Consider the following 15005-nt stretch of genomic DNA (forward strand, 5'->3'; position numbering starts at 1 on the left):
AATATTAGTTTCTTCTTTTAGGAACAAATCCCATGTCAACACTGCCATAGCATTAGGAGAGCAGAATTTGTGATTATGCCTAGTATTTATCCTTCCTGCTCATGTTTAAAAATTGATGAAGTAAACAAATGCTCTAACCTCCCATCTATAAACTCCAAGTAGCTACAGAATCAAATCTTACAGCTGTAAACAAATAGGAAAAGTTCTTACTTGGAAAATTAGCCAGGAGCCATTATGTTTGAAATCAAATCTAGTCTCAGGAGGACAAAACAGTATCAAACTTCCTCTGCTTTGCCAACTTGATCCTTAAACAAGCTTGGGCACAGAAGGATGCTGGAATTGCTATATTTTTTTTTCCCTGCACATTTTGAATTTTTTTGACAGATAAAAAAAAACTCCAGGTGAAGCATGATACAGGCTAAACTGCTGCACGGTGCCCTCAGCCTAATTAAGAACTTGGTGCTTCAGCAAGGATGACAATGAAGAAGAATCTGAGAGAAAAATTTACTGCCATACTAAAGTCTAAAAAAGGAAATTCCTCAAAACCTTGAGCTTTATGACAATTTACAAAACTTTAAATAAATTATTTTTATTTAAAAATATTATTATCATGACAGATTTGCAGAGATGCTCACTTCTACTTGATGGACTATGTTTTCAAGTTAAAAAGATAAGATTGTATTTTCCATGCACATTTAAGGTTATCTAGCAATAGATCAAGGAGAGCCTCCTAATGTCCACACCCTGAGGTTAAGCACTAACACAGCAGTCTGAGATATAGTCTCTTCTCAGCTCTACCTATGGTCGTAATTTGAGGTCATTTCACTTCTCTGGACCTTACTTTTGTGTTTATTATTTGGACATGGAGAGGATGGTGGAAGTGAAAGAGGAAGCAGAATTGAAGAGAACACCACAAAGCCAATCTTTATGTGCCGAGGCTGGATATGAACAGTGATTACAGCACATCTGAGCACACATCTCTCAATGAGGATTTGGTTTAGTTTGCAATATTTATAATGATGTTTTGCTGTTACCAGGCACACACAGTGCCTGAAACAGGATTAGTACTGCAAATTATCTCGAAGATTACAACAATAAATGTTTCTATAGGAATGAAGAGCGGAACGAGACAAATTTCCTAAATAAAAGAAAAAAGGGATGGACTTGCTACAAGATAGTTGGAGTGACATGTTTCGTTATTTTCAGAGGCTCCTATAATGTTGGTCTCTTTTGCACTGCTGTCTTTTTGTTTCAAGGGCATTCAAACAGTTTTATAAAGTAACTCTCTTGAAAGACCTACATGTGCTTTTTATGCTAGTTGCTTCTCTTCTTATTTCATTCACCGATGTTTCTTATAACTGTTATTTCAGTAATTGCAGTTGCTGCTAATATTCAGCACAATTAAGGGCTTCTATTGAACGGTTGGATATTGAATTTTCTTGTGTTTAGAGCATCTGTTGTATTTTTTGTTTTGTTTTGTTTTCAAACAGCAGTATTATATTTTCAAAAGAAGTGTGGTTTTTTTCCTTTTCTTCTTCAACATATTTTTCTTTCCAACACAGGAAGAACTACAGTCTGTGACATAATTTTACTTTCTTTTTCCTTATATTATAATACTGGTTTTACTGTGCTTTATCATTACCAAAGAAATTGTTAGTAAAGCAGTTGGTTTATCTAGCTTTGTTTGAGATACATGCATTAAAAAAAAAAAAAAATATTTCTTAATTCCTTTGAGGGTCTACACTGATTTTTCCTTCCCACACTTGTTGAGTTGAACCTTGTAGATTTGCCACCTCAAAGTTCTCATTCAAATTGAAGAAAAAGTGTTCAGGAATTTAAAAGTTGAGCTACTTAATTAGAATACCTTGTGGATGAGATTAAAATTTTTAATGGTACTGCATGAAACAATTACTGTACTGGAATAATTTAATTTTTAATTTCTTTTCTGTAACCAGGAGTAATGACTTCAACTGAAAACTAGTTGTAAATTTAAAAAATGGGTAGAAGGAGCCAGATATAACGGCTGACACAAGCCAGTCATGCTGAGGTGGTCCTGGGAAACTTCAGGGGAAAAAAAAAGACATTGTTTCTTTGTTTCAGGAGCTAATCACTGAGGCTTCCTTTCTTGTATTTTAAGCAAGATGAATAGTCACAAAACTGAGTTATCCCACAAAGATCCCCACACTTACTACAGTGTAGAGGCATTGCAGAAAATCTCATCAGGACATTCCATATTTTCAGGAAAGGAAGTGACTCTTCCTTTAACCGAACAATGAAGTTTGACTGCAATACCAATTTTTGAGAAAATATTACTGCTGAATATTACATTAATCTGTTATACATGGCATACATTTCTAAATAAGAATAGGGGGTCAAGATATGAGAAAAACATCAATAGTATAGTTTTCCCAATAAGTCAATACAATGACTCTTCATCTTTTGTAATTTAGGTTTTCAGAAATCAAGGCTAACTCATTCTTGAATTACTAGACACAGAAGAGGATTCAATATTGCAGCTGAATTGTCTTGTATGTTCCTTCCTATAGAAGAACACTAAGGCAATACTAATGACTTGAAGCTTGTTTGTTGTTTCAGGGTTCAGTAATAAATCCCTTCTTGCAACACTGTCCTTGCTCATTGCCAATCCATGTTAGTCCTAACTGAATTTTTGAAATTTGTTTTCAGTAATCCAAGAATACCTCAGTTCTGTATCAGTAATGATACAGATTAGACGTGAAGAGCTCTCTTTGATTAATGGACTCAATGATCTTAGAGTTCTTTTCTAGCCTAAATGATTCTGTGATTCTATACTGTCTTGTACTTCCCATTACAAAACTGTGTATATCCTAATTGGCATTGTATCAAGCTGTATGCTTTCAGCATGTCCTTGTACAGTAGACCTTGTGGTATTATACAGAAATTAAACACGGATAAAACATGGTTTATGGACCTTGGACTTCTTAAACATAAGAGGGCAACACCATCAGCAATTTCTGCCACTTTATGCCAAGATGATTACAGGAAAAGAACAGAATGAGCAATTTTTGTTCAGGATTTTGATTAATTACAACAGAAAGTAAGTTTATAGTATCAGTAAATGACATAAAACTACGAAATCCTACTCCTCTCACCCAGATCTGATGGCAACATGCCTGGCTGGGACAGGTAAACAGTTCACCTGCTTGGGTCCAGAGAGCTGGAGGCAATGTGTGAGGCAGGGCATCATGCACCTGGCTGTCCTCCATGGCTACAGGCAAACTACTAAGGAATAGGAAGCCTAGTTTCCCCATCTACCATGGATCAGTACCTCTGAAAATATGCAGGCTGTTAGTAAGATGACAGTACCAATAAATAAAATGTGTCAGGGCTGATTTTCTCTCCCCGTGGTCTTAGATCACAACCAAATGGCCAAGCTCTCTTCTCTCAACATATAGGAGCCCCTTTCCAGACTATCCCAGGACTGTGCCACCTCTAAGCTGTATCTAAACATTGTGGAAGAGATGAGGCTCAGCACAAACTAAAGCTGTGCCAGGGCCATGCTCACAAATAAGCAGCGTGGACGGGTAAGTGCCCACGCAAAGCCTATATCCTGATCCTACCCAGTTTACAGTAGGGTAGGATCAGGACTTGACAAGCCAAGTCAAGCTCACAGCTAACATCCAGAGAGGCCAGAAGTGATAAGGATCATAACAACATGCAGAAATGACCTGACTGTGTGTATTCCCTGAAATTTTTACATTTTCAAAACCCAAAGCCTGCTGGTAGTGCAGCTTGTGTAGTACACTCACACAGATGTGTTTCTCTCAAATAAGGACATAAGTAATTTCTGAAAACCCTTAACAATTCCTCTAAATTATGTCTCCCACGTTAAGTCACATTAAGCTTTACATAAACTGTGTTGGAGCACACATTTACTTCTCAGCAGCGACCTTTGACAGATCACATACATCCATTTGTACACATACAAAATGTGCAAACCAGTTCAAAGCAGGGATAAAACTGGATAAACTGATACGATATACAAAGAAAAATGTGATCCATTCTTCTCACCTAACAAATGACTTGTTGGGTGGTTTTATTAGCTAAAGCAGACCTGCTGCATCTTCTGCAAAGCACGTTACATTTCTGTTCCTAACACTGTAAAGTCTTCTGTTTTGTATGAGTGCTGCATGGGTTTCAGTGACTACAGGTGCTAGACACAGAGAAAAAGTCTCAACCACGTACCACAGTTTTCTTCGTCGGCCTGATTCCCACAGTCATCCTCACCATTACAGTGAAGTTGCTGGGGCAAACACTTTGTGATGTTGCCACACGGAAAGTAGCCCAGGGGGCACCTGACCCCAGTTCCAGAAACATGATCTTCCAAAGAGTCACAGATGACTAAATGGGAACAAAAAAAAAATATGCTTACTTTGTGATGTGTTTAAAGATATTTGATGTTATGCTTTTATAAATACTCATTTACATTTGAATGTGAGTATCAAGCAAGAAATACATATTAGTTCATTGGACATTCAATTACAATTAGTATATGAAATAATTGTTAAACTTGGCAAAATACTGTTCTATTGTTAGCTAATTAAAATTTCCTTTGATACACAGCAAACAGGTAATTCCTCCCCATTCATCCTCCTAATAAGATCAAAAGGTTAGTCATACAAGACAAATGACCTAAGGCCACTATTTTAAAGGATTGTTTCTCTTTGCACTAGAGATTAATTAATGATAGCAATATACCAGATAAGTTATAGGTATCCCTGTCTGTGGCAGGGCAGTTGGAACTGGATGATCATTAAGGTCCCTTCCAACCCGAACCATTCTGTGATATTCATTTGTGCTGAAATTTTAGACCCAGATAGAGAGGCCCTTTTATACAAATCAGACATATATTTTTGATTTAATTCTCATTTTAAAGCAGTTTCTAGGTGTAAACTGGTAAAGGATCAAAGAGCAAGACAATTAAGATCAAATCTGTGACACAGTTTTGCTGAAAAATGAGTAAGACAACATAAAGATGCCGTTATGAATCCTTTGGAAGAGCTGTCAGTCTGGTCCAAAAAATGTGGAGATACTGCTTAAAATCTATTAATGTGAAGTTTACATATACAGATATTGTTCTGCTAAGCCCATGCTTTTTAGGAAGTAGTTTCACAGAACATGGGACTTCATTCAAGCAGTGCTGAGGGGAAAGGCAGAGTGATGCTGATGAGGGACAGCCAAGGCAGCTGGAGTTGTCTACCTGTCCCCTGTCCCTCAGCAATCTGTACTGCAATTACCTACATTTGCAGTTGCCTGATGACTTACCAGTTGCTTCAGTGCACCTGAGGGACAAATTCTGCCACCACCACTTTTTCCAGGGTAAGCACAACTGATCTACTGCTTCTGTAACGGATTGCAGGGTGCCAAGCCAGATTTCTTGTCATACAAGACCAATTTCTTCCCAGGAGTATACTATGGAGAGGATTTTAAATTATTCTAGAATGAAATTTGTTCGGTTCACATTTTTGAAGTACTTTCAAAAGGAATATCACTTTCTTATTATAGCTATCATTTGACTTAATGGATGCTGTTACAAAAAAAAATTCTAATACAAATTATATTTTAAATTTCATTGCTGTCTTAGAGCACTTGAAATACTCTATACAAACTTTATTAACTGGGATGTGATGCCTATTCAGATAGTAATCTGCTACTTTTTATACCTACTGCTATTTTTCCAGGCTATTTTCATAAGTCAAAGTTTAATCTTTCACACAACTTTCTCAGATTAAAAAGGAATATGCTTTTTCACAACACCTGATTTTTTGCACTCATTTTTCTCTTGGCCTAAGGGAAATCACCTGAAATTGTATCAAATATTTCAGATTCTTAAGGAGTCTCTTCTGGAAGAACCTTCTTCCAGTTAAGCCCTTGACAGTGTTTTTTACAACTGTTTGAAATGTAAGAGCAGTAGCTGCAGAAAACTGAGATAAATATCCTGTTATTTCCATATGTACAGAATTACCTCTGCTGTCAGAAGCTCCCTGCATAGAAAGTTATATGTTCCAGCTAACAACCACCATATGATTTTGAAAAGTTGATTTGCTTTTATCCACAACTGTGTAACCCATGCAATTACTCAAAGAGCCTTAGTTCCTCATGCCTTTTATGTATAGGTACCAAAAATAAAGCTACATCCTAATCCCAGGGTGAATTCACACTTGCACATTGTTCATAAAGATTTATGCTGTTCTGTACTTGTATTCAGAACATTACCATTAACTTGTCCCACTCAGAAAACAAGTAGCAAAAAAATCTTATGCAGACATAATGTTAAGCAAACAGGGTATGTGTAGTACTTAGTGTCTTTCTGCAAAAAGCTGAGCAGGAAACTGAGGCTCCCTTTAGTAAAGCTTTTTGCTATAATCTAAGTAGCTAATGAAATGTCTGGTAAAAGACACCAATGTGGGAAAATTAAACATAAATGAAAACATCCAAAACTAACCATCAGCCTCTTACTCTGCAATCCATTATAGAAGCAGTAGATCAGTTGTGCTTACCCTGTCAAGCTTTTTACCCTGCACACTGGAGACATATTTAAACTGATCTGAACTCGTGCTTAAAGGGACTGATCTCCATGCAGTTTAAATTTCAAATGACACCATTTGTTTTCTCACAGTACCATTCAATGGAATTTTACACCATGTTCCAAGAATTATTATTCATTAGTCAAATAGTATTAATTCCTGAACTAATTAAGGGATTTGCTGTTGCATTTTAGAAATCTATACTCTTCCATGAAGAATAACTCACAGTGTTTAATGTTTTGAATTCTCTGTACATTTATAGCCTTGATGATATCTATTCCTCTGCATTACTCATATTTTGCTATGTTGGATTACCCTGGCATGTAAATATCTGCCTGGGAAAGGAGATACTAAGGCATCAAAACTCAACAGTTCATACTAGTTATACAATCATTGAAAGCACTGGTCTTCGTCCACTGACTTGTTAACATCACTTTGTTTATGCAAAAAAAGACAGAAGTTTGGACTCTGCAGATTGCAGGAGATTTATGTGTGGAAAAGCACCAACTCTCTGAGGAAATATTTGGCAAAGCTGACAAAGGTAGACAGGAGATAAGAGAGTTAAATTAATTGTAAAATGCTAGATAATGTCCAAACAATTATGTTCTGCATCAAGGAAGTAAACACACTGTCTTTTATGTGAGGAAATTGATAAAAATAGCAATGCATCAGCAGCAACTAAAACTTGTGCTTATTATTTTGCAAATACAGACTTGACTGACATCGGAGTTTATCATGCCAAGACAATGAACTGTCACTCTATGTTTGTGATGCAGTATTAAAGATGTTGAATTTTCTACATTTGATTGATTTTCCACTATTAAAAGATTGAACTGCTCTTGTTGCATCTTGTTTCTTTTTCAATTTTTTTTTTAGCAGCTGAAAGAAGAGGAAAAGTGATAAACCTGTGACAGACTTGCTTATATCAGAAGGTTTGCTTTTACAGATATGTCCAAGTAAAAAAACCTCTTCTTTTTATACTTCCTGCAGAAAATCATCTGCTACCTTCTGCTGACACAGAGATAATTGCCTGCATTCCACCTATTCTGTACAAGCAAATTTTTTTCTCATAGTGATCAGCATAAATATTAAAATATTTCCAATGTTTCTAGAACAAATAAAAAATAAATAGGTGAACCAATATCAATGCAAAAAGCAGACCCACAAACAAGCATCTTTCTTACAAGATGCTTGTTGTCTCAATATAGAAAAATGTTCTCCCTAGTACTGCATCTTCATGATTCTGCAATATAATATTTCTGACTGTCACGTACTTAAGGTTCCCCACCATCCCCCAGTTCTTCTCAAACTTTCAAAAAGAAAAGAATTCATGCCATGCACCTTTTAAGCTTGTCCAGACCTGCTGCTTTAAGACACTTATTGCTATAGCAGACACCTGCAGTGAAGGGGAAAGTGGATAACTTCTCCTGCTAGTCTTTAAATACAAGACTAAATTAACTCTGCTTTCCCTTGTTAAAGGAATAAGTAAGAGTTGGGTTGTCATCTAGGATAGATGGTAGGTCTCTTTCCTTTGTTGCATGGTTGCAGAATAACTGGAGAAAGAACATGGCAACCCCTCTTTAAGCTCTCATATAATGAAATAAAAAGAAGGAACGCATTTGGGAAAGCCAAGAACAAGATGTTCCCAGGAGAACATGGCTTTCCTTCCAAATAAATTGATTCATTAAGCTTGCTGGTTTAGTGCATTCTTTGAAATGGAGAGATTGGGTCACAAGCACTGTTTGAGAAACCAAATAAAGGGACATGTGCGCTGTAAGAATGGAGACTTAGCACAGTTACTTTTAGCTTCCATAAAACAAGTGAGTATGACTCTGTATGGGAACAGTACTAGCCTAATTCAACTGAGTCATAAGCAATTAAACTAATCAAAGCAACATTACTCATTGCCTGGTATCTACTAGTCACACCAGTCTCAGCTGTATAGATTCAAATTAAGGCATATCATAATATCAGGAAAATATTTTTGTGTTTTCAAGAATTTGACTTGCATGAAACCCATTGCCATGAGTCCAAAATGATTCATGAATTGCACCAGTCAAATAAGCTAACATGTTTTTTTCACTTTGATTGAGTTAGCAGTTTAAAAGTACTGGTGCTGAGGAAATCCAATTGTTTTAAAAAAGGGTCCTTAGATGCCAAGGACCAAGTAATGATCATGGTAAGGAAGAATCCACCCTGTACTTACTCTGATGGAAAGTTATTTTACCTACAAAAGCCCAAGTTATCAAAGAGACTAATGTAAAAATGATGGGATTTTCCCCACGCTCCAATAGCTTATTTTAATTGCTGTACCTGTAGACACACTGGGAGATGGGCTGGATCAAGACTGAAAATATTCTTTTGAAATGCTTGCTTTGAAACAGAATGTTTTCTTCAACTGAAACAGAAGGAGTCAATGAAAGAAACATTGAAGTCGAAATCGATTTTGCCTGTCATTTTTGTGCCTGAATATTTCAAGATGATTAAAAAATATCCCCTTCTGCTGAAAGGTACGTTAAGGGCAGGTGAACTGGCTTTGAAAAACCTTTAGCACAATATAGAGCAGACCTCATAGGCCCTATAACCTTAATTTTCAAAGAAAAATCATCAGAACAAGGTTATAAAAGTTTATAACTGAATTCTTTTAACTCAAAAGATGTTTAATTAACGATTAACAAAGAATAATAGTGACAAGTGGCTGAACAACTTTGATCAGAAGCATTCAAATCACCAAATGACAGAAAAAAAAGAAGATATGACATCTTAAAAACTTTTTAAAAATAATTTGTTGTCTAAATTTTACCATTACAAGAATATCTAGAAGTGAATGATATTTAATTCTTTCTTACATTAGTTTTCCTGGGTTTGTTCAGAATTTTCAGCTTCTTCCCACTAAACAAGGGATTTTTGAGTAATTTATGACTGGGACAAGGTTGAAGTTAAGCCAGGATAGAAATAAAAAAGTTAACTTTCTCATGATTTTTTTAACCTACTACAACTTCTTCAGTGAGAATCAACTTCTTTTTTCAACATATGCTTTTATAAAAACTCTCCTAAACTGGATTCTTCACTTGTGAAAAGCTTCCTAGTGATTTCTGGGAATACATAACAGAAATCCTATATTATTTAATGTTAATAAAAATAATTTTTAAACTGTACATAAGTAGCATATTGAAAAAATTCTAGTTCCATGCAAGAACAAAACAGGTGTTTTGTTTATACACTTGAACCTTAGTGTTGTTTAATGTACACACATTGTTTTGCCCCTTGGGCAAAATTTGTAGACCAAAATAGAGCTTGGTCTCAAGGTGATAGGTACTTTAGCATCAGTAGCTTAAAAGATTTAAACATCTGTACAGGATCCTCACAGAAGTATAATTAAACTATTATCATCACATTGCCTTTTCTGTAATTTGCTCCTCTGCTATTGTAATTGTTCTAAATATATGTGTTGCATATGCATCATGTTTGTAATATTAGATTTTGTTGGGTGCAAGTGACACAGTGTCATTTATTCAGAATATCAAATGGCTGCAACAGAGTAATTTCTAAAACACTAGCATTTTTTTTATGTTTAGCTGTTTCTTTTGCAACAAGAATTACATTTTCAGTTTTATTGTATTATATTTATCTTTAGTAGACCATATTAGATGTCATTCTAGGAATATGTAGTACTTGAGCTACACACCTAAGTTTATGTTTGCTTTCATGAAACACAATACAGTGCAAAGGATTTTAGCGAAGAAGGTGCATCTATTATGACTGTTACATGCCAATCTGGTAATTATTTTTATTTTAATTTCACACAGTACCTTTATATCTTGCTGTGGGTTACACCATGTTTTCATTTCAGAATCATCTTCCAAAGCAGAAAATTTGTACTCTCTTTTTGAAAATATCACCTCCAATCTCTAACATCACTGAAGCTAGTTATCGGTTACACCACAGATAATTCAGTCAAAATTAATCCACTTATAAGATTGAAAGATCTTTCTTGTCTAACCGCCAGTCAAGTCCACTCCAGGGCCAGAAACTGCCAGTAGAGCAACTCGGACCGGTCACATGGCATCTTGCCAGAGGATTTGGCTCTTATACTTTTTTTAATCTGTGGCTTTGTTCTGCTTGCACAGAACTTGGAATAAAGAGATTCTGATGCGCAGAAAGGGCTGAAGGAGATAATAATACCTGTAAAAGTCCCAACATGTAGTAAAATGAATTGTATCCAAAACCTCAAATTCTGTAGGGCATTCCCAGAGGATGAGGGTTCAGCATAATGTCTAGCAAAGACATAAAGTAATGAACAGAGCCAAACCTTTCTGTTGCTTCACTTCCTCCTTTCTTCCAAATAAACAGAATTTAAATTAGATCTGATTGTTATTTCCGTTTAGAAATAAGTTCTATCTGTGTATTCTGATGTGATTTCTAATAGAAAGTACATCAAGGGAAGGTTCTTTTGCCTGCCCCTGTGTCTTTTTGCATCAGTGTAACTTCTTAATTTCACTTATTTCTTTTTCAAAGCAGAGCAACATCAAGTCTAAAGATGCACACATGAAACACTAGGTTTTTGCTCAGGTGGCATTAGATATTGAATAAAAATGAAGGCACCAATGTGCCTTTAACTAGCACAGTTAAATATGCAGTGCTAGTCAGTACCATCCCACCTGGAAGGCCTAGAAAGGCAATGGTTAGCTAACAAAATCAAGGAAGACTCCTCTCCCAGGAGTTGATTCTTTCTCATAACCACTAAGGAGTTTGCTTTAGCCAAAAAGATTAAAGATAAATGTTTATCAATACATTGGTGTCCCTCAAGCAACAATTGTTCACCTCATCTAGATAACTAGAATTCTGAATTTAAATACATGATGAGGGTAGTTAGAGACTAGTGTAAAGAAGTTAATTTCAGACTGCTTTCAACAAGTTAACTCAGCCATGTGTAAAGTAAGCAAAAGTGAAACAGTGATTTGTGAAAACTAAATTATTTAAGTTAACGAACAACAGACATTTGTAATATGTCTCTCAAGTTTCCATAAATAAAAGGTGGATTTAAGTGACTCCATGACACAATATCATATACAGGAGAAGAGTTTGTGTACACTCAAGCATGGAAGTAAAAAGAAATTCAGGGGATGAGACAGAAAGTACTTGGAGCAAAGCCTTAAGAGAAAGCTGCAATTAGAAAGGCAATTAGAAAGCTAAAATTACAAAGGCAATGAACGGGAAATTACTTGCTGATATTCAAATTGTAGGATGGTCTGAGAATACAGTATTTGCAAATAAGCAGAACAGCAAAGAATTATGTGACTATCTTTAACTTCTCCTCATAACAGAAAACAACCCAAAAGACCATAACACTTTGCCTAACTTTTCTTAGGTCAAATAGGGCAATCCTGTCTTTCTTTTTTTTTTCCTGTTGTGTGTCTACACATTCCCACTCAAAAACCCCCACAAATTATGGCTAAATTATGCAATGTATTAAAAATTTGGTGTGCTCTTGGGATGGGGAAAAAGCCCCACAAAACTCCAACATGGTAGAATGAACATCTTGCAATGCTGACAATAGAAAAATAAGTTTGAGAACAGTGAGACCAGACACGGTATCAGGAAAAGAACCTTAAGGGTGGCAGTGGGAGATTCTGTTTTCTCTTTCTCCATCTTCTCTTGTTCTCTAGTCTCTTATTTTGCTATACAGGCACTTCAACTAAGCAAGATGCACAATCAGCCACAATTTCAAATGCCACAATATTTTCCTTCTTCTCTCAAGTAACACAATCTTAAATAAATCTTTGAAAAATAATCTCAGGCACGCTTTTTCTGAGACTCCGGAGAGAGAAATGTTTTGGGAGCCCTACACAAAGTATTTGAAACAGGAAATATAATCATTTGTTTTTCTTTTCTTTTTTTCCCCCTTCATTCATTGTGGCTTTAATAAAGACTAAAAGGAACATAATGATAGTTCTTACAATGGAACTAAGCCAGCATGGCTTTAAGTGAACTCTGAAGGATACTTAATTTTAATTTTGGAACAATAAAAATATATTATTTCTTGGTGACCCTGAGGCAAGATTATCTGGTGCATTTTATTTATTCACATATTTTTGTTACTAAGAACCGTTTATAACTATTCAGAATTTAAATTTTATATAGCACTACAAGTTCAGATTTGGTATGTGGCGGTGCCCTACAAATCTATGAGATTCTACCCTCCTGAAGTATTAGGAAATATGGAACTCTTGGTTGTTCTGTTTTGAAGTAAAATAACTTGAAACTCTAAGAGCTCACTGAACTATTTTGTGAAAAATCAATTTGCAGACTATGTTTAAATAAATGCATTATTATTGGATTCTGACTCATTAACATTGGGTTCAATTTAAAAATCACAATTTTCCTATCTCTACTCTATTTCACTATGAGTACACATAACTCACAACTATAAGTTGTGATGCTCCAATTAAAGTGCAAAAAACCAAAAATTATCTCAAGATAATAGGATTTTTGATTTTCTTAAAGGGAATAATGTTAGCTGGTCAAACCATAGATCCACAGAATCATTTAGGTTGGGAAAAACCTCTCTTTGGACTCCATGTCTAGAGACACCTGACTTATTTCTTTTTTTGCAGGTTATATAAAAACGTGCATCCAAATTAGGAGTAATAGATTTTTTAATTATAACTTTCAGATTTTACACTTATATTAATGTGCATAAAGAAATACTGTATTAGCAGTACATATGTGTAGGTTATTGGGATATCCCAACTAGGTTGGAAAAGATAACAAGAGACAACATTCAGAAGTGTGTCTCCATTTTAAATGCAGTTTGACTGAACAATATTTTTGCATAGATTACTGATGGATTCCACCTCCATATAGTCTATAGCTCCTCCTTCTCTTCCTTTCAACCCCACTTCAGTTAAATCAAGAGACGATGATGTCTGCTCCTGACACCAAGTGTTTTCTCATTGTTAACATAAGTGAGAGCATGCTCTGGGAAACACAGCTTCAGTCAGAGTATCCTGATCCATCAAAAGCTTGGCTCACAAGGCAGGATACCAGGCTGGGAGGAGGAAAGGTTTGCTCCAATGCATCACCTTGGTCCTGTGATACCTTTCTCTCAATCCCTGTTCATTCCATATCTGAATGGTTGACTCAGACAGAGGGCACTTCTGGACAAGACATGCAGAAGAGTGCCTAGGCAAATATAGGCAAATACAGGCCTGGTCTCATGCGGAATCCTAAGAGATTCTTGTGATAGTTGCATCATGATGTGGAAAGCAGACTGAGAAGAGGAAGCATCAGAACACAGCTTTTCCCAAGGCTTTAAAAGCATCGTAGTTAAATGCTTTGATAACTTCAAATCACACACAGCGAGTTGTGAGAAGACATTTATGTTCTAAAGTCAAAGTGTCAGTGTACTTTCAATGTCTGTCGTATTAAAGGCAGTATCTCCTTTTTTTTTTAACTGTAAGGTTTTTGCTTTATTTTACCTACACGATCGCCTGTAATTTACTTAGTGAAGGTGCATTAAAGGTTCTTGCTCCAAATGTTTCCCTAGATAAAATGTACAGCTTGTTGCTGGACATATCCAGAGAGTAAATCTTAAAACTTCGTGTCTTAAATGGAGAATTTTTGTTATGATACTTTACTTTAATAAGAGGTTTTTTGTGTTATCAGACATGACAATCTGGTCACATTTTTTTAATAGCTTGAGTAAGATAATTATATCACAATAAAGTATTTGTAAATTATGAGATCATATCCCAGTACTTAAAGCAGCGTAAAAAATCTGTAATTTTCTCCAAAGCTGCATACCCATAAACCCAAGAAATATTTCTGAGTAAGAAACCAATCTAGTTAAATGATGATGTGAAAGCAGTGAATATGTAAATGAAAGATTTAAAAATTAAAAAAAAAGCAAAATAGTGATAAAACTAAAAAAAAATATAGGAAGGTGTGCTGTAGAATTAATCTATATTTATTTTAAAATATTTTTTCTAAAACATAGTAAGAAAAAGAAAGACCTCACGTGACATATAAATATTAGGGTTGTAGAAAAGCCAACTATCCAATAACCATTTTTGATATGTATTTGGAAAAGTAGAAACTCTTTCTGCATGGTCCTGAAAATCCATACCAAAGACAAAGCATTTATAAATGAATGTATTTTCAAACCAGCCACCAGAGGAACTTGAAAGGAATTAGCTGAGAAATACTTTGAAACTGATTTTGTTATACAACAGATTTTGAATATGAAGACAATACCAAAATAGTTACAGATTTGTAGTGTTATTTGAATACTAGAAAATAATTAGTTTCTGAAAACCATTGCCTGTAATTTCTAGGTAAGACAATATAACAGTTAAGTCACATGTATTAACATGGACATGAAGTCCAGAAAATGACATCAGGGAGTGCATTTTTATGGTAGATGGGTCTTCTTGAACC

At 35.4% G+C, this 15005-nt stretch overlaps 1 protein-coding gene across 1 annotated transcript in view; it reads right to left on the reverse strand.

The window, feature by feature from the left end:
• RXFP1 (relaxin family peptide receptor 1) overlaps positions 1–15005 on the reverse strand; it is a 45397-nt gene that overhangs the window by 24797 nt on the left and 5595 nt on the right. Inside the window, exon 2 of the mRNA XM_051790719.1 lies at positions 4225–4380. Within this exon, the coding sequence (XP_051646679.1) occupies positions 4225–4380 (156 nt within the window). The remainder of the gene's footprint in view (positions 1–4224; positions 4381–15005) is intronic.

Source organism: Manacus candei, unplaced genomic scaffold (genome assembly GCF_025592945.1).
Source record: "Manacus candei isolate 608988 ecotype Guabito, Panama unplaced genomic scaffold, ASM2559294v1 h1tg000028l, whole genome shotgun sequence".
Lineage (NCBI taxonomy): Eukaryota > Metazoa > Chordata > Aves > Passeriformes > Pipridae > Manacus > Manacus candei.